The sequence below is a fragment of the Nycticebus coucang genome, chromosome 14 (assembly GCF_027406575.1).
Source record: "Nycticebus coucang isolate mNycCou1 chromosome 14, mNycCou1.pri, whole genome shotgun sequence".
Lineage (NCBI taxonomy): Eukaryota > Metazoa > Chordata > Mammalia > Primates > Lorisidae > Nycticebus > Nycticebus coucang.
This window is the reverse complement of record NC_069793.1, coordinates 33918893-33938375: the sequence shown is the minus strand read 5'-3', so window position 1 is coordinate 33938375 and position 19483 is coordinate 33918893. Positions and strand designations below refer to the sequence as shown.

At 36.9% G+C, this 19483-nt stretch overlaps 1 protein-coding gene across 1 annotated transcript in view; it reads right to left on the bottom strand.

The window, feature by feature from the left end:
* DCDC1 (doublecortin domain containing 1) overlaps positions 1-19483 on the bottom strand; it is a 520443-nt gene that overhangs the window by 49674 nt on the left and 451286 nt on the right. The window contains 5 exon segments of the mRNA XM_053562883.1: positions 441-641; positions 1742-1900; positions 6107-6266; positions 7792-7927; positions 10891-10990. Of these exon segments, the coding sequence (XP_053418858.1) occupies positions 441-641; positions 1742-1900; positions 6107-6266; positions 7792-7927; positions 10891-10990 (756 nt within the window).

The window sequence follows — 19483 nt, the reverse complement described above, 5'->3', positions numbered from 1 at the left end:
ACAGCTTCTTTACAAGGTTACTTTATGAAGGTAAAGGAGGGAAGGAAGGTAAGTGTGTAGGGCAGGGTGGGTATCGAGTTAATGAAAAGTACTGAGAAATTTTTTTAAATTAGGGATTTTTTACAATTATTTGGCTGCTTCATATAATAAAAATAAAACTGATGACAGTCCAGTCATAAGCCTGATGTCCAAGTAAAACTATGGAGTGAACATTTCTTTTTTGAATCTGTTTGTGAATAAATTATATGTAGCTTCCCTAGTATTTCATTCGATTTACGCCCCCCCCACCTTTTGGGTGGGGGGACTAAAATAAAGAATTACCAGCTAAGTTAAACAGAAAATTCACAGCCTTCAAATAGTCTGTTTGTTCTACGAGGACCATGCCAAACTCCTTAGGCTCCTGTTCACCTTTGACATAACCCCAAATATAATGGAATTACCTGCTGTCTTTCTTGTGTATCCAGAGTTGATGACTACCATCAGATTTCTTCTCTACTAAAACCACTTCCATGCCTGCCCGGGGGCTGGGACCTTGCATCCCTAAGACTAGCTGAGGAAAAGCACAGCTTGTAATTTGTCCATCTTTGAATTCAAACTGCTGACGGCAAAGCTTCTGCAATTTACTATGCATTGGCGAATGGCTAAGATAAAAAAAAAAAAACCTCCATTAGTAGCATAAAAACATCCCATGCCCTGGATGTGCTAGAGATTATAAGTTCCATTGGTGAAAGCTCCACTATGAACCATGTTAACTTGCAATAGTAACCATCTCATCAGAAAAACAGCCATGCTGTCAGTCTTACACTTCTCTCACATAGAAGGCAGAATTCTGCGTTTATTTTGTAACAGAAATAAATGTTTATCCAGAAGAACATTTGATGCATTCATCAGCAAAGATGGAAAAATGTTTGGTTGAGGAATTAGTTATATTATAACAGAGAAATAAAAGTATACTGTTCAACCTACAATTATTAGCCTGTATCTATAGCATCTCTGGAAATAGAACATTATTTTGCAAATTTTTCACAAAAAATTCATAGAATATCCAAAAGAACACAATAGTATGCTAATAAGTTAATTTAAAGGACTCTCTTACATGAGGACCTTAAGGCATTATGCAGACTTATTAAACATATTTTATATCACAATGTATTGACAATTAAATTAATTTATAAACATCTGTTAAACTCCTACTATGTACACAGTCTATGTAAATTTGAAGAGCCAATATCATGTTAATTCCATTAACTGCTTTAATGTTAAGTAAATGTCTAAAGATTATGTAATAATACAAAGTACTATAGATTCCTGTCATTTCATTGGCCCTTGATAAAAAAGATGAAATGAAAAAGAAAGAGATTTTACTGATTTCTTAAAGACATCAGGCATCACTTCATATGTGCTTATTCATAAGTTCAATCGCATTCATGCAATAATTATTGAGGTTCTGTGCTAAGGTCTTAGGAGGGAAAGGTGGAAAAGCACACCAGTTAGTTGTAGAAAAGACACACCAAGGAACAAGAAACTATATTTTGCTATACAGAATAAACCAAACAGGAAAGAACCTTCCCACAAAATTTTTCAAATACTTCATAATCAAAAACATAAGATAAAAATGTGCATGTTGATAGAAAGAGCAACTAATAGCAATAAAAATACCCAGGAGTATGTGTCTATGTCAAGTTGAGAGAATCTAAGGCCAGGCAGGATTTTCTAACAGTAATCCTTTGCAACTTTTTACCTGCGTTTCTTCTGTGGTTGCACATTTTCAAAGAGCTCTTTTTTCACTTTATTTGGAAGACTGTCATCCTCATCAAAGTCATGCAAAGGTTCCTGCCACGCATACCTGAGATGTGTGTGACAAGCCTTCATTCGGAGATGGGCTCTTGCATGTGAATCTCTATCAAGGATCAGAGGAAAACCCAAGTCTAAGAATTCTGATTTGTGTTCATAGGATTTTTTCTGAGCTGTAGTCTGTTCATATCCTACAGAATATTGGTAGAACTAGAAATCACATTTCCATAAGGGTGCCTAATATTCAAAGTACACATCTTACTAATATGTCATTTAGATCTTTTAAGCTAAGATTACAAATAAAATTCTTCTATCGTATAATAAACAGCATTGATCTTTGTGATATTCACTCAGAAAAAAAATGGGGCCATATTTAAAAAATCATAAAGATTAAGACTACCCAGTTGTTTAAGAAATTCATAATGAACATGTAAGGAGGGTCCTTCTGCCTCCCCTTTAAGTAGGTCATAATTCTGTCTGGAACAGTATAGCCTAGATTACGGGGTTTCATAAAGTTTACTCATTAGACAATGCTAAGAAATCTTAATTTATTTCGCTTTTGCTCTCAACAGAGAAATCCAGAGAGATTTAGAATTTGCACATATGTGCCAGATTTGGGTAGGGAATAATATAGTAAAAGACTTAAATAGTCATAGTTGGAATAATTGAGCCAGCTGTCAATGGGAACAGAAACCACTGTATAGAATTGTATACATGAAGTTCCAGGTCACTGTGTAGAGCACATTTGCCTTCAGGAAAATCATGACACAATATGAGGACTGCTCAGCTGAGTCAAGATAAATATTCAGACAAAGCAGGAAGCGTATTTCAGCATTCTAAATAAGCATACATGCAAATAAAGTTCTCTGGGGCAGACTGTGATCACCAAGGCGCTTATAATAATTTGATGTAACTGCAAGCATTATCAAGTTGCCAACATCTTCAGGGACAGTTCCTGTGCTAGTAGAGCTGACTGCACACTTTAAAAATGTAATACAAGTATTACACGTAGATACAAAACTGGCCTGTAATAACTGCCTACATTTGGAAGCACACGGAGCACAAGTTACTTCTTAAGTCAAAAATCTTCTTAACGGTTAAAAAACAACACTGCCATCTTGTGTTAACAATAAAGAACACAGCTTCCTCCCTAACTCCATTTCTTTGAAGAGGAAAAAAAAGTCATTCTTAGTTTTAACAAAGTTAGCAAGGTGCTCAGCACCCAAATCCAGATGTTTAGTTTTCTTTCTTGGAATGTAGCTATCAGATATTGAGTTTCCTGGCAAATAAAGTATAGTCAAGTCAATTTTAGAACTGCTATTTTTAAATCCATTTTGCTTTGTTAATTTATTCATTTGTTTATTCATTCATCCATGGAATAAATCATTCATTGGTTACTCATTCCTTTAACCAGGATTTATTAAGCATCTATTATATCATAAGCACAGAATTCTAAGTTTTAGGAATATAGCAATGAATGAAACAGGTAAGTTCTTAGAAAAATAATAAACAGGCAAGTAGGTAAATACATAAATAAATAAGATAAATGAATAAAATAAATGCCACAAATAAAACAGAGTAATGGAAATTGACTGGGGTGAGGTGAGGTCTACTTTAGCAGCAGACTCAGAGAAAATTATTCTGAGAGGTGATATTTGAATTAACACCTAGACAACGAGAAGGACTCAGCCATATGAGGATCTAGAGCAATGGTTCTCAACCTTCCTACTGCCACAGCCCTTTAATGCAGTTCCTAAGGGTCGCCACCCATAGGTTGAGAACCGCTGATCTAGAGCATTCCAGGGAGAGGAAAAAAACAAATAGAAAGACTGTACCAAAAGCACATTTTCCCTGCCTGGGTGCGGTGGCTCCTGCCTGGGTGCGGTGGCTCCTGCCTGTAATCCTAGCACACTGAGATGCTGAGGCAGGTGGATTGCCTGAGGGCAGGGGTTCAAGATCAGCCTGATTAAGAGTGAGACCTTGTCTCTACCAAAAATAGGAAAAAAAAAAAAAAACTAGCTGAGTGTTGTGCCAGGCACCTGTAGTTGTAGCTACTCAGGAGGCTGAAACAAGAGGATCACTTGAGCCCAAGAGTGTGAGGTTGCTGTGAGGTATGATACCATGGCACTCTGACCAGAGCACAGAGTGAGACTCTATCTCAAAAACAAAAACAAAAACAAAAAAACATTTTCTCCATTTGAGGAATGGGAAGACACTGGTTTGACAGGTATTCAGTGAGGGAGGGTAAGGTATTACTAATCAAGGCTCAAGAGGTAGACAGGGTACCTGTAATTTGGTGAGAAAATGAGTCTCCCTGAGGCTAAATGTTCTAAAAGTCTTTTTTTTTTCCCACAAAGCATACAAATGGGAGGCTAGTGATCCCAGAGTTTCTCATTTTTCTTCTTACTGTTTTTACTGGACATCATTACTATCAAAAAGCAATCAAAGCAATCAAAAAGATTTATGTTCTACCCTCTTGTTTTATAGATGTCCCTCCTTAAATCATCCCAAATCTCAAATATGGGAAAACCTCCAAACAAGTATTTTTAAGAAAGTCTGGGAAATCTTTGTGACTTTCTAATGTAAGATGATTTAGGACCGTGTCATCAGCAATGGTTTAAAGAAATAGTAAAAAGTTGTCCTGGAAATGAGACAAATCAGCGTACTAACAAATATTTCAAACATTTTAAGAACTGTCAAGTGGAAGAGGAATAGGGCATAGTACAGAAAATCAGATGAAATCACAGGATGGAGATAGCCTAAAGAATTAATTATTTAAACATCAGAAGGGCTGCCTTGTGCAATAGTGGCTTTTCTCTTACTAGGAATATTTAAGAAAAGACTGGAGCAAAAGAACCTCCTCAGAATGTGCGAGAGATGCCTATATTCTTTGCTGAGTGGATGCAATTACTTTTCCCTTAAGGACTCCAGGCTATGATGAAATCTATAATTCAGAACGAGAACCTTCGCTCTCAAAAATGTTTCTTTTTTCTTACTTTGTGTTTATTTTTTTCCCAAGTGCAGACTAAATAACTCAGAGGCTAGATGATACATTCTTCAGAAGTGGATGTTAGGAAGGTTTGTGGTTAATTTCACAACTGTTGAGGAAGATACCATCTAGAATAAACCACTCTCTCTGAAAAATACGTCTGCTACCTTTGTTAGCATCAGGTCCCAGGACCAGATGAATCACCCACCAAAATGAGGAAGTTTGGTTCTGAAAATATAAGTTCATATTCTTATGTCTCAGATAACTGAGGATAGAAACAGTTTGTAACAAGGATATATAAATTATTTTTCACAATTATTGCAATGGTAATTGACCGGGTATTTTTGGTTTTATAACTTGGAAACTCATTTATGAGTTGGACTATTGATTAAAGCCAGTTACTATGCACTTGCCAGCACACCTGGAACAGAGTCCTTGCCTTCAGTGAGTTGAGTTCCCAGGTTGGGGACAGGGGGCATTGCTACAGTCATTGATGTAATTGATTCAGTGATGAAGAGGTATTCTACAGATAAGTACAGGGCAAGGAAAGGTACTTCAGGTAGAGAGAAATTAATACGTGGGTCAGAGGTCTGCAACAGAATGCAAATGGAATGTGTCAAATGCAAGAGACAACTTGTAGTTTGCTGAGTGGAGCTTGGAGTTCATGTGGCAGGAAGAAAACCCGGGTGCGCAGGCGTAGGGGTGCACATGAAGGTCAATGACAGGCACGGACGAGGGTCAGAGGGTTTGGGATTACAGACTAATAATTTTTTTCTGTCTGCATTATGTAGCCATTGACAACCTGTATGAAAAGGATTGACTTAGAAATTGTCTTAGAAAAAGCTGAGTCTTAGAAAAATAACTGTCCACAATTGGAACTTAAAGGTGGATTTCAAGGAAGATATTAAGGAGATAGAAACAAATTTCGAAAGTTATTTCAATGATCCAGAAAGATAACTGTATATTAACCTGCATCTAATTTGAACCACTTTAGGGAAGAAACTTAATTGTTACTAAAGTAAACGTTTAAAGGAACAAACCATGATAAATTCTTCAAATAAATATCTACAATTCTAAGATGATAGTCTCTTAAATTAGTAACATTATAATAATATAACTGAAAGTAGATTATTGTAATGGTAAAATACTGAAGTCCCAGTTCTATCCTTTTGTCAGAAAACTAATTAAATACTATCTCTTCACCTGCCATCAGTTTCACAAACGTGGCATGGGTTCACTGCCTGGGCTCTGTGCTGTTTTGAGGCTAATGAGCTGAGTTCAAAAAGCAACCAGGTAGCTTTTCTGGCTATACCGATTACTTACAGAATTTCACTGGAAGCATTTTCTGTTATTAAAGCATCTTTTTGCATTTGCTTTTCTTCTTCTTCTATAACTTGCTTCTCTTCTCCAAAAATTGCCATAGGTTTATGCACAGTGAGCTTGCCTCCAGATACAATGTCACTCTTGACTTCTAAAACAAGAGCTGAGCAGAAATGCATAAATTACAAGGACGTACTAGTTACAATCACAGAGTAGCAGAAATTTCAAAACACATGCTAAAATACAAATGCAAAATTTCCAGCTCTTTAGTCTATTCATATGTTGTTCTTTGAATTTATAATTTGGATTTAATTTTACCTAATTTTTGTAGACTCTTTTCGCTTAAGATAATCTTAGTTGAAAATGCTAAAAATAGGTCTTTCCAAAAATAAGCTAATTATGTTAGAGTCTAACTTTTCAAATGGGCTACATTATTCAGATATATTTTCTAGATGGTTCTCTGGGATCCAAACTTCTCCATAAGAAGTCCAATGATTTAAAAGACACATGCCAAACTTAACTGTTTGATACAGGTTATAGGGTAATGTTTTAAATTATACATATTTTTTCTCTTTTCCTTTTCTCTGTATAGGACCTATATCCTGGTTCCTGGGCAGTCTTCTAAGGAAAAAGGAGGATCATGAGAAAATTAGGAAGGTTAGAAAAGGAAAGCCAAGGTTCAAAGATAGTTTTTGACATTCAAACAGCATAGGACATTACCATGCAACTCAGGATGGCACAGTCGTGTACTATGAATCCGCAGCTCCCATATCAAGGGTTTAACTTCAGGCTTGACCTGGCATTTCTGGGCATTTGCAGAAGACAGAGAAAGCCAGAAAACCAGCACAGGGTCTCCTGATTTACCCCACGGGCTTCACTTTAGGAATCTTAGTTAAAAACAAGGAAACACTAAGGAAACTTGCTCATTGTTCAAGACACTGGAAAAAAAGTCACCACTTAAGCCATCCCTGCTACTCTAATGTGAGCCACAGCTACAAGAACCTGGGTCTCATTTCTGGGAGGTACAGCAACGACCCAGGCTTTGCTGGGAGTGTTGCTGACGAAGTGACTGCCAAGCAGAAGTGAAATGGCTCTGTAGCAAGGACTGCACAGATGATCACTCAGTCACAGCCAGGTTCCTAGAGCCAGAGGAAGCGGAGGGGAGGCTGAGTTAGGCAGGAAGTATCACTCACCCAGGGCATTCATTGTCTGGGCCAAAAGAATGAAACAAAAGTCACCCAGCCATAGCCAGCAGAGCCGAAGAAGCAAGAGGATCTGCATACCAAGTGCTTTTCCTCCATCCTAGACAGGAACTAAGTGGTCTGGAGGCAAAGACATCGGAAAGTTCTCCTTAACAGAATAATTAAATTAATAGATAGGATAAAATTTAAGCCCAATGGACATTTAATTTCTTTGTGAGCCTTGGTAAGAATGCACAAGGCTCACAAAGAAACTGGATCTGTTAAAGACAAAATAAAGAAATTGTGTGGTTTTTTTTGTACATCCAAATCATAGTGTGAACTAAATTATGCAATCCTATTGACTATATTAGTATAAAGATCTAAACAGTAAGATGCAGAGGTGAAATATGACCTGTTTAAACAAACTTGGATTTTTTTTTTAAAAAGCAGTATCATAAGCCTTTTCTTTTGACTGCATATATGAAGGTAAATAATTCCAGTGCTTACCTTCTATCTTATGTGTGCTGCAGAAGGTTCGAATTTTGGAAATGTCTGATGCCAGGTTCCTCAGGAAGACGTGTTTCTTTTGCTGGGCAGTGGACAGGTCAGGGTTGATCCAATGTTCTCCACACGAAACATACACCTATCAAAAAAAAAAAAAAAGAATCTCTGATCCCATATATGATTGTTCACAGAAACATTATTTGTCATAGACAAAACTGGATACAATAAAAATGTCTTACAATAGGTGAATGATGAAAGCACCATGGAATATTACTTAGTGAAAAAAGGAACAAACTGCTGATAAAGGCAACAACTTTGATGAATTTCAAGGGTTTTGTACTGAGTTTAAAAAGTGCTTCTCTACACGATCTTTGAAACTTCCTGTAAATCTATAATTATTTCAAAATAAAAATATTTTAAATATTTTTTAATAAAGGCGAGGAAAGAAGAAAACAGGAAGGAAGGGAGGAGTGTGAGTACAAATAACACACTGGAAAACCGTAGGTGAAGCTCAGATCTGGTCTGCTGCCTGTTTTTGTAACTAAAATTTTATTGGAACACAGCTATACCCATTCACTTACATGTTGTCTATGGTTACTTTCATTCTAGCAGAGTTGATGTTTCAATAGGGACCACATGGTCCACAACCCCCCAAATATCTACTATCTGACCCTTTACAGAAAAGTTTAATGACCCTTGGTATAAATGAGCCTGTAATTACAGCGGTTCTCACCTTGTGGGTCATGACCCACAGGAACTGTATTAAAGGGCCATGGCATTAGGAAGGTTGAGAACCACTGCAATATACAACACCAAAATATAATAAGACTATGGATGGTACTTTTTCCTCTTCATTTTGCTTATATGTATTTCTTAAATGTCCTTAAATGTATTAACATATATTTTTTTAAGATGAAAAAAAAATTAAGAAAGACTCATTAAGAAAAAAGAGAAATTCAGTGCTGCCTTTGGAGATAATTCACACTGATCGTTACAAACATTCTTTGTATGAAGGTCCAGGGAACATTTTCTTAAAAATGTCTTCTTGAACAACAGGCTTATTTCTCTTTTATGGACATATTTAATCATGTAACTGTTCATGTGTCTATCTTCAGGTTGGCTGCTCAGGGCAGTGACAGGGTAATTTCTAGCAAATATTCAATCATTCCTGGCTCCATCTTGGCCTTCTTACACCCATACTCCCTTTGTTCTGGTGGCCTCATCTATACTCATCTTTAAATTCAATGTATCTTTTTGTATTATATTTTTTAATGAAATGTGCTTTAATTATTTTCAGAAAAAAAAAAAAAAACAGTGAATAAGCATAGCAGCACAAATAAAAACACCCCATAATTGAAAATAAACAAAAAACTTGGAAGTGACAGCATCAGGATTCAAAATAATGTCTACTGGCCTCCAACAGACACATATTGCCTCTCACTGGTCATTGATACTTTGGTTTAACGCTCTCTCAAGAGGTCTTATTGTTCAGAGCCTGTCACATCCCACTTCTGACACCACTTGTCAGGGCCCAGGACTGGCCAGGTCCTGGGCCCGGCTTAACTAGGTTCCAGACACGGACCGCTAAGTTACCTTGCTCAGGTCTCTTAGGTGCCTGAGGGCTATCTACTTTAGCTGGAAAAAGAGAGAGAGTGTCTTAGAGTAAAGCAGTCTTCTTAGAAAGATAGATCTCAGTCTTTAGCAGAGTTTAGTGATCTTCAGCAGAGAGATGCCATGCTGGCGTTCTGCAGGCAGAAGAGGAGACAGAGTCAGAGTAAGTGGGTCTGCGATAGAATGTGCACACTCCTGACTGCCTGCTCCTTCAGCCTAATATAAGGCTGATCTCATGCCTCTCAACACCATAGGTGTAGTGATGGCCAATTCACCACTGCTCTCATCTCGCGTGCTCTCATGCTTGTTGGGAGAGCTACATCCCTCTCCATGCCCTTTTCACCAAGGTGTTCCATTATTGAGCTATACAGGTATTTCTTATAACTCTCACTCCTAGTCATAGGCTATACGGGCTGCTACAAGAGCCTAAGTCAAGATCTGATAATATAGTGCAAGCTTTGTTCTCTGTTCAAAGATTTTTAGGTATCATTCAAAGCAGATTTTTGTTTTGTTTTGTTTTAAATTTTTTCAGGTTGATGACTCAGATTTCATGAATGGGAGAAAAGGCTGGGCCACAGAAGTCCAGCAACTTAAATAGAGTGTAAAAAAATAGATATAATTTTTTTCCTGAAAAAGCATGTAGTAAGAAATCATTAAGCAACTACCTTTTGAAGGTCTCCTTCTTCAGAGAAGGAGACAGAAATTACAAGTGGTTAATAATTTGGCCTTCTCCAGTTTCTTTTTTAATTTATAGAGCAGGGATAATGAAAACTTTCATCTCATAGGGTCATGATGACATTAGATGGGTTAATTGATACACTGCTTTGAAAACCACACCTGACACATAGACAGCTTTCAACAATATTAACTATTAGTATTACTTTCTGATGGTTGCTCAGTTAGGATAATTCTGAGAAAAAATAAGAATAAAATGGAATACGAGGTAGCCTTAAAGAAAGATGGAGACTTTACCTCTTTCATGTTTACATGGATGTAGCTGGAACATATTCTTCTTAGTAAAGTATCTCAAGAATGGAAGAAAAAGTATCCAATATACTCAGCCCTACTATGAAACTAATTTATGGCTTTCATATGAAGGCTATAACCCAGTTATAACCTAAGAATATGGGGAAGAGGGAGAGGGAGGGGAGGGAGGGGGGAGGATGGGTACAGGGAGGGTGATTGGTGGGATTACACCTGCGGTGCATCTTATAAGGGTACATGTGAAACTTAGTAAATGTAGAATATAAATGTCTTAACACAATAACTAAGAAAATCCCAGGAAGGCTGTTAACCAGTGTGATGAAAATATGTCAAATGGTCTATTAAACCAGTTTATGGTGCCCCATGATCGCATTAATGTACACAGCTATGATTTAATAAAAAAAAAAAATAAGAAAAAAATGGAAAGCATGTGAAAACTTATATGTAAGGACATTTTTACTTGGGTGGTATTCACAAATTCATACTCCTAGTTTCAAATATCTTTACCAGTTCATCTCTTTGCAGGTGTTTGAGGGTAAATATTTCCTTCCCCTTTTCATTGAACAATCTCCGAGCTGCAGAAGGTAAATTTAAAATTTCAGTGCATCTGTAAAAAGAGAAATAAAATTTGACCTTGCGTACAGAAAGCCTCCAGTAGCAACTAGAGAAAATAAAAGAAATCAAGGGACTGGATCATTAATGATAACTCTCTTTAGGACTTAAAGACAGCCAAGAGCTGAACTCTGGAGCCCACCCAATCCTCTTGAGTCTCATTCTCCAAGTTGAATCACTCTGAAAAATTATTTAACCTCCCCAAGCCTAAATTCCCTACCTTCCAGGATTGCTGTGAGGATTAAAGATTGATTTTTAAAAATGCTTTGCACAGTGGCAGGCATGACCAATAAACACATTGCTACTGACTGTTCATTCCTTAATATGTTCCATACTTTCCTATTTCTGTGTATTTCCTCAGCTTTTTCTGTTGACGTTTTGATTTTTCTGCAGTATTGTCAAAGTTGCATCTGTCACCAAGCTCCCCATTTCCCTTCACCAGAAGTGATTTCTATAGTCCTTTAACTTCTGTAGAAACAGAAATGCGTAGCCTGGCTAAACATTAAACATTGATTTCTCCCCTCCCCCACCCTGGTACCCCAAACAAGCCCTGGGCAATCCCTGAGGATGTTGAGATAAATGACAGTTTCTTGCTTCCTGAGAAGCTTCCTAACTAGTCAAGGGCAGAGACAGGTCAGCAGCTGAAGTGTGATATGAAGTGAGTGCTGTCACAGACACCTTGCCAGGGGGCTGTGAGAACACAGAGGAAAAACAAGGAGTTCCTCCAGGAGGTCTTATCTAAGGAGTGACATTTGGGTTGGGCTTTAAAGGATAAATAGAAGGTATAAAAGGTAAGACTAGAGCTGAGTGTATGGGTAGGAGGACGGAACAGATAAAGCTGGAAAACAACAGGAACTCACTGAAAGCACTGAGGATCCCAGAATGATAAACCTGGTTTCTATGCCATGAACAGCAGGAAGGAACCGGAAGAGTTAGAGCAGACAAGTAGTGTGATCAGATCTGCTCTTTAAAAAGTTTACTGTCAGAAAGGTGAAAAACGGGCCAGAGGTAAGAGAGACTAGACCCTCGACAGCCAGTTTAGGATAGAGGTAAGGAGATATAATTGTGGGGAAGGAGAACAGAGCTAAAGGGCATTTCCAAAGGTGCAATGATCCTGCCTTTAGAAGTAGGAAAGCGAGTGATTCTTGCCAAATATATTTTGTGCTAGAATGTACTGCTTATAGCAAATAAGCAGTACAAATGTGAGGTTATGCTCATCAGCAAGACTCATCTATAGGAAGAAGATTTCTAGATTTTATTTCCTTCAATGGAATAAAGCAATTAAGCAGATAATTAGGCCCTCCATTTCTCTGAAGGGTTCTGAGAAGAAAATAAACTAGCGGGAACTAAGTCCCTCCTTCTCACATCACACCCCTGGAGTCTCAAGGACCAATAAGGACTGGGCCCTATTTCTCACCTGTAAGAGAATTGAGTGTCAGTCACAAGATTTGTCTGTTTCTGTTTGGGTGATACCAAAATCCTCAACCTACTTCCTTCTACTTCCCCCTAATTGATATGCTTGCTGAGCTGAGCATTTATAGTATGATCTAAGAAGAGTTACTATTGTCATATCTGTCCCCACTCACATTTTCCTGGGAAGAATGTTAGCATCATGGAGTATCCTGTTCTAGGACAGTGGGTGAGAAAATGGAAGAAAGAGGCAATTGGGGGGAACCCCAGTTTTAATACTAAATTTGGCTGGTACAGGTGGGTTAGAGAGTGTTGGGAAAAGCAGTTTCCTCTATATTTAATTCCTCTAACAAGTTCACACGAAAGCCAACATAAATGGGGAGAGAAGTGCAGAAGTTTCCTCTGTATTTAATTCCTCTAATGAGTTCACATGTTAGTGAACGTAAATGGGGAGAGAACAAAAGTTCTCTTCAACACCTGATGTGGAATGTGGGCTCCAGAGTCAGATTACCTCCATTCAAATTCATATAATGGCTGTGTATCCTGGAAAAGTTACTTAACTTCTCTAAGCCTCCTTTGTCCCATCAATAAAAGATGGATATAGCAGGAACCTCACAGGGAAGTTAACAGGTAAATGTATGAATACCCATAAAATGCCTGGCACATAAAAAGTCAGCAATGCATTAGTAAAAGGGAACAACCACTGCAAACATTTTGTGTCTTCTCTTGAATTTGATTCGTATGCTATTTCTTTCTTTTATCTTTTTTTTTGAGACAGAGCCTCAAGCTATCACCCTGGATAGAGTGCTGCGGCATCACAGCTCACAGCAACCTCAAACTCGTGGCCTTAAGTGATTCTCTTGACTTAGCCTCCCAAGTAGCTGGGACTACAGGCACCTGCCACAACACCTGACTATTTTTTGGTTGTAGTTGTCATTGTTGTTTGGCAGGCCCAGGCTGGATTCCAACCTGCCAGCTCTGGTGTATGAGGCTGGCATCTTAGCAGCTTGAGCTGCAGGTGCCACCTTGTATACTATTTCTAAACAGCTCATTTTATTGAGAAGGAAACTGAGCCTGGAGTGAAGTTTTTTGCTCAAGGTCATATAGCTAGTAAATAGGAAAGATGAAATTCAAACCCAAATCTCTCAGTGTCTTTTACTCTATCATATGGCCTCCTTATGGGCATCGTTGTAGAATGATAAGTATTAGATTTACAAAATGAGGAAACTGAGGCCAAGATATTGAAAGAAGAGCCCTGAAATTTTTTGTAAGATGAAGAAATAAAGTCCTCTGACTCTCACCCCGGGAGTTAGGATGGGCAACTACGTGGCTTGTTTGGGTTTGTAGTGAGTGCAGGAAAGCAGAGTCTTATTTCTGACTTTGCTTTCTCAAGACTGGAACAAAGGGGGAGACTCAGGTGGAGCTGCTTCCCTGAGAACTGGGCTTCATACAACCCAGGGGTCCCTGAGAGTAAAGGGCAGTGGGGAGACGGAAGGACCCGTGTCTCCAGCTCCACAGACAGTGATAGCTCTGTAGTAGTGGAGGTCTCCTTGCACTAATCACTTGCCAGGACACCCCCCCACCCCCAGGGAGCTCCATTACATCCTTCAAGTTATTTCAAAATAGTAACAAAGCCTCCAGGAAGGCACAGGTGCTCAATTTCTTCTTTTCGCAATCTTGCTTCGTATTTCTGCCTCATTTTCCTTCCTTTCCAGATGGCTTTCCTGACAGCTGCTCCTCAAGGGATTCTCTTTCCTGGTTCTAGGTCTGTCTGGAAAGTATCCAGCTATGTACATCTCTGTTTTTCATATGATGTGGCTGGATATTTAATGGAGGAGAAAAACAAGGCTCAGAGAAGAGCAGCACCTTGCTAAAGCCTTCCAGCTAGTTAATAGCAAAGCTGGGGGGGGGGGGGATCAATTCCTGTACTTCCTAATCCCACAGTCTTTCCAATACTCCATGTAGCCGCAAACTTTACAGGAGGTGGAAGGTATCAAAAAGTGTTCTGTATCTATTATTCTAAAATGGGACTTCTTTTATTATCAGAGATTTCCTTAGCTTTGTAGACGGAAAAACCAACAACAGAAGAGAACCTCAAAACTATTTTAGAGTGAATTATTAGAAAACTAAAGATAGTATAATCTTCCTTAAATTCAATAAGATTGTCCCTTCGTGTTTGACAAGGCATATTTTACCAAAAATTTCGTACTAGGTGGGCTGCTTTTGAGCACTTGTCTAATACTTCATTTTTAGGAAAATACTGATTAAAAGAAAAATAATAACCTATTTCACAAATATAATTATAGGTTAGTACCATGGTTTGGATGTTTGTACCCTTAAAACTTCCTATTCAGATTTGATCCCCAATACTGGAGGTGGGCCTAATAGAAGGTGTTTGGGTCATGGCAGATCCCTTGTGAATACATGAATGCTCTCCCTTACAAGTTAGTGGGTTCTCCATTAGTTCCTGTAAAAGCTGATTGTTAAAAAGAACCTGGCAATAACCTCCTCTCTCTCTTGCTTCCTGTTACTTGTTGTATGATCTCTGCACACATCAGTTCTTCTTTGCCTTCTGCCAGGAGTGCAAGCAGCCTAAAGCCCGCACGAAATGCAGAAGTCCAAGATTGAACTTTTCAGCCATCAGAATTGTGAGCCAAATTTCTCTTTATAAATTACCCAGTCTTAAGTATTCCTTTATAGCATCACAAAATGGACTAAGATAGTGATTTTTAAAATTGGTTTATGGGCCAGGTGTGGTAATGTGCTCACACCTGTAATCCTAGAACTCTGGGAGGCTGAGGCAGGTGGATTGCCTGAGTTTAGGAGTTCAAGACCAACCTGAGCAAGAGGAAGACCCTGTCTCTGAAAAAAAAAAAAAAAAGTAGTTGGGTATTGTGGCAGGTGCCTGTAATGCCACCTACTGGGGGGCTGAGGCAAGAGGATCGCTTGAGTTTGAGGTTGCTGTGAGCTGTGATGCTACAGCACTCTACTAATGGTGACAAAATGAGCAGTGAGGTTCTGTCTCTAAAATAAAATAAATAAAATAAAATTGGTTTATAGTAGATAAAATATAAAATTTAACTACCCTGCCCTCAATTTAAGCAAATATAGGCCAAAGAAAGGTGTTATAAATTGTGAAACATACTGTTAAGGGAGATTAATTTATATTTGTAGAATTGGTAGTTCAGAAATCTAGGGGATTTCCCAGACCTTAACATTTGGGGAGAAAAACGGTACAAATTAGTACTGTATCATAGATGCTCATAGTTTATATATTTTACAGACTCAAAACTCCAGAATCATTATATTAACAACTGTTTTCTCATGTAGAAGCATATGTATTATGTATTATCTGTTATGTGTATTCATTCAAACATTTAAATAAAAAAATTCCTGTGCATTTAGAATATTAAGTACTTACCTTTCCAAAAAGTGGTGAAATTCAGTCTGGTTTGTTTCTGTTTCAGAATAATTAGTGATACAGTTTTTCTCTTTCCTTTTAGGGTTAACATTTCTGAAATAAACAATCCAAGATTTGATTGATATATTGGGATACACTAATTATCTCTCAACACATTTTGACATGTGAAACAAATTGTCATGATTGTCCCTAAAATAATCTTTCTTTAGAAAATACATTTCAAAAACTATCACAATCAAAAATTAACCTTCATATGAAATATTCAATAATATAACATGTTATTGCATCAGCATTTATACTAGGAGTAATTCATATAAGAAAATAAATTTTTGCTATTTTAATCCTCTTCTAATAATGCTGAATTCTCTGAACAGTAAATTTATCGTGTTTGAAGAAAAGTCAGAGATTGCATTCATTTTATCTGTAATGTTTTATTCATATATTGTCCTATTATTCATATTAATCTAAACCTAAAAATATTTTTAAACTGAAAAATAAATGATGCTTATAGAAAAAGGATACTAAATTTGAAAAATATCTTTGTTCAAATTTTCAACTTAGAAAACTATTCTGTGCATGTTTAAAATGACTATATTTTATTAAGTGAAATAGTGTTTAAATACTGCATAGGTATTCATTCATTCATCAGATATGATGATCAAATATAGTTATTTATTCATTCAATAAGCACTGATTTAGGGCTTACTGTGAGCCCTAAATCATGTGGTTAACAAAGTGATTCTCTAATACCTTTCTACTTGATTAACCAGGACACAATGTTCCATGACATACCATAGCAGATTGCACATCTGCTATAGATGAATCAGACATCATTCCTGTATTCTGTCTTGTGGATAGAGACATAAGCAGTTAATCATGAAACAGAACGGTAGGTACTGTGCTAGTGGAAAGCCCAGGGAGATGGCAGAAGTGGAGGACAGAGCAGCTACAACTAACTTGAAAGGAGGGGGCATCCATTTCAGAGTCAACATCTAGAAATGAAGTCCAAATTCATTCTCAAAAAATCTGTACCATAAAGACAGATTAGAGGTGTTGGGAAATTGGAGAGGGTCACAATGGGAATAGGAGGAGTGTTGATAAGAAATAGAGCTAGAGAAATATGCAGGGATAGGTCACAAAGGGCCTTAAAAGCTCTATTAAGGAACTTGAGTGAGTCCACAGATCATAACTTACTAATAAGTAATATATATATTAAAATTATAAAATAATCCTTTAGCACCTCATATTGGGCCTTTCCTCTTAACATTCTTTAGACTATCACTTATCAAATTTTCCTTGTTTAATTTACAGTTCTAAGAGATGAAATTTGCCTGTGATGGAAGAAAAATTATGAAGGTCTTAATTTATATGAACCTGATAGCCTTTATCAAGACTAATTGACAAGATCTTTATCCTCAACAAGAGTAATAAATAACTAAGTAATGAACAAATACTATTTGATCTGCCTTTAGATTTGTAGATGGAGGAATCAATAACAATTTTAAAAAACCTTAAAACTGTCTCAGATAAATTATTAAAGAACTAAACGACAACATGTTATGAGAGTAGGATGGATTTGGTTAGAATGGATAAGTATTTCATCATTCTAGCATGATTTTGCTTGTACAGATACTAAACAGCCCAACCTCTTTCTTCAGGCAAGTAATATGTCTCTATATGGTTTTCAGGGTTTGTTTGTTTGTTTGTTTTTGAAACAAGTTCTCACTTTGTTGCCCAGGCTAGAGTGCAGTGGCATGATCATAGCTCACTGCATCCTCAAACTCCTGGCTCAAGCAATACTCCTGCTTCAGCCTCCTGAGTAACTGGGACTACAGGCACACACCACCATGCCCAGCTAATATTTTAACTTTTTGTACAGAGGGGGTCGCACAGGGTTTCCCAGGCTGATCTCAAACTCCTGGACTCATGAGATCCTGCAGCCTCAGCTTCCCAGAGTGCTGAGATTATAGGTGTGAGCCACCACAAACAGATGCTATATGTTAATAAAATTTATTTCTTCTAGAGGATATGTAGCTTAGATTTATTAAAAGTAGCATGGCAGGGCTTGCACAACTCAAGAATGCCATTCATAACAATAACAATGTGAGTGGTGCTCCCTGAATCTGGGTGACACAGTCAATCTTCAATGTAGGCTAAGACTCTTTCCACTGAAACTTTCTGTTAACTAGTACAGCTTAGGGGTTTGGGGTAAGGGTGGTGCCAAGATGCTATTGATGATCCTATAGAACACTTTCTGAATCAGCAAATACAAGCTTAAACTAATTTTAGTAGAGTTTTACTTATAAGTGCATGCCAGTGTGTTTTAATTATTTGGGAATAATTAATTGGTGTGGTGAACAAAGTGACTCTCTAATACCTGAGCATTTGGTGAACCAGGACACACTGTTCCATGAACATACCTTACAGGCAATAGAGAGTTTCGCATACTCTGCCCTAGATAGTTAATCAAATTTGCCAATCTCTCAAAATATATTTGAATTACCTGACGGAATCATGAATTTTTAAAACACAAATGTGATAAGATGATACCAGTATATAATTTTGAGTCACAATTAAAAATACAGAACTAGAAAAAAATAAATGTATGAATGAAGAGAATTTACATGTTAACATTAGGTGTTTTTAAAAAGTCCACACACTACTTTAAGGACATTACCCTAACATCTTTATATCTAGCAGAATGAGCTAATTATGAAATGTATGCGTCAAAGATTTCAATTTCAGGCTTGACTATACTTTGAAGATTAATTTTTTACTTTATCATCTTTACAGGCAGTTCAGTGGTCAGCCAATCTGAATGTTACTCATTGTTCAGCCATGTATGAAGTATGTTTAATCAATGTGAAGAAAGTAATATTAAACTATTATCAGCAGCCTCAAATATTCTAAACATCTCAAAAGAAAGGTCAAGAGGTAATATTGCAGCTAATAATATAAGAAACAATGTATTTAACTCATTCTTTACACCAGAGCTTTTCAATGATCTATGATTTCTTTTGCCATAAAATGAAATGAAAGTATAACAGGCAATTGTTCTCTAATGCTGGAGAAATATTGGGTGTTTGGAAAGATTTTACTCCAGTCATAAAGTAAGCTAAAGTGCAGATCAATGCTTTTTTAGGATTATAACCTATAAAAATGTAATTCCAAGTAAAGAATATAAATTATACAGCTATACTTTTGAGAACTATATTTGTTAGTAAAAAATGTCAAAGGTTTAAATGTAGATAATTATATATAATAACTTAAATAAAAATTACAAATTATATTTAGGAAGGAATTCATAAGTTCAGCTATTTCAAAATACATTAGTAAATCTCAAACAATAATGCTAATTCAAAATATACATTGCTTACAGCACTTTTTAAAATCAAAGTTAGTCATTTCTAACTCATCTTCTGTGCTTAATCTAAATCAGCAGAGTTCAAATTGAGTTCCTGACATAGAAACTAAATGAATCTTCATACTTATTTTCATCTTCGAATATCAAGATCTCTTTTTCTAAATAAACACAGAAATCCTCTGGAAAAAAAATGTTCATAATGAAGACAAAAATCTTTAGAAAATAGGAAGAGTATTTAATAAGAAGACAAAAATCTTTAGAAAATAGAAAGAGTATTTAATAAGAAGTATGAA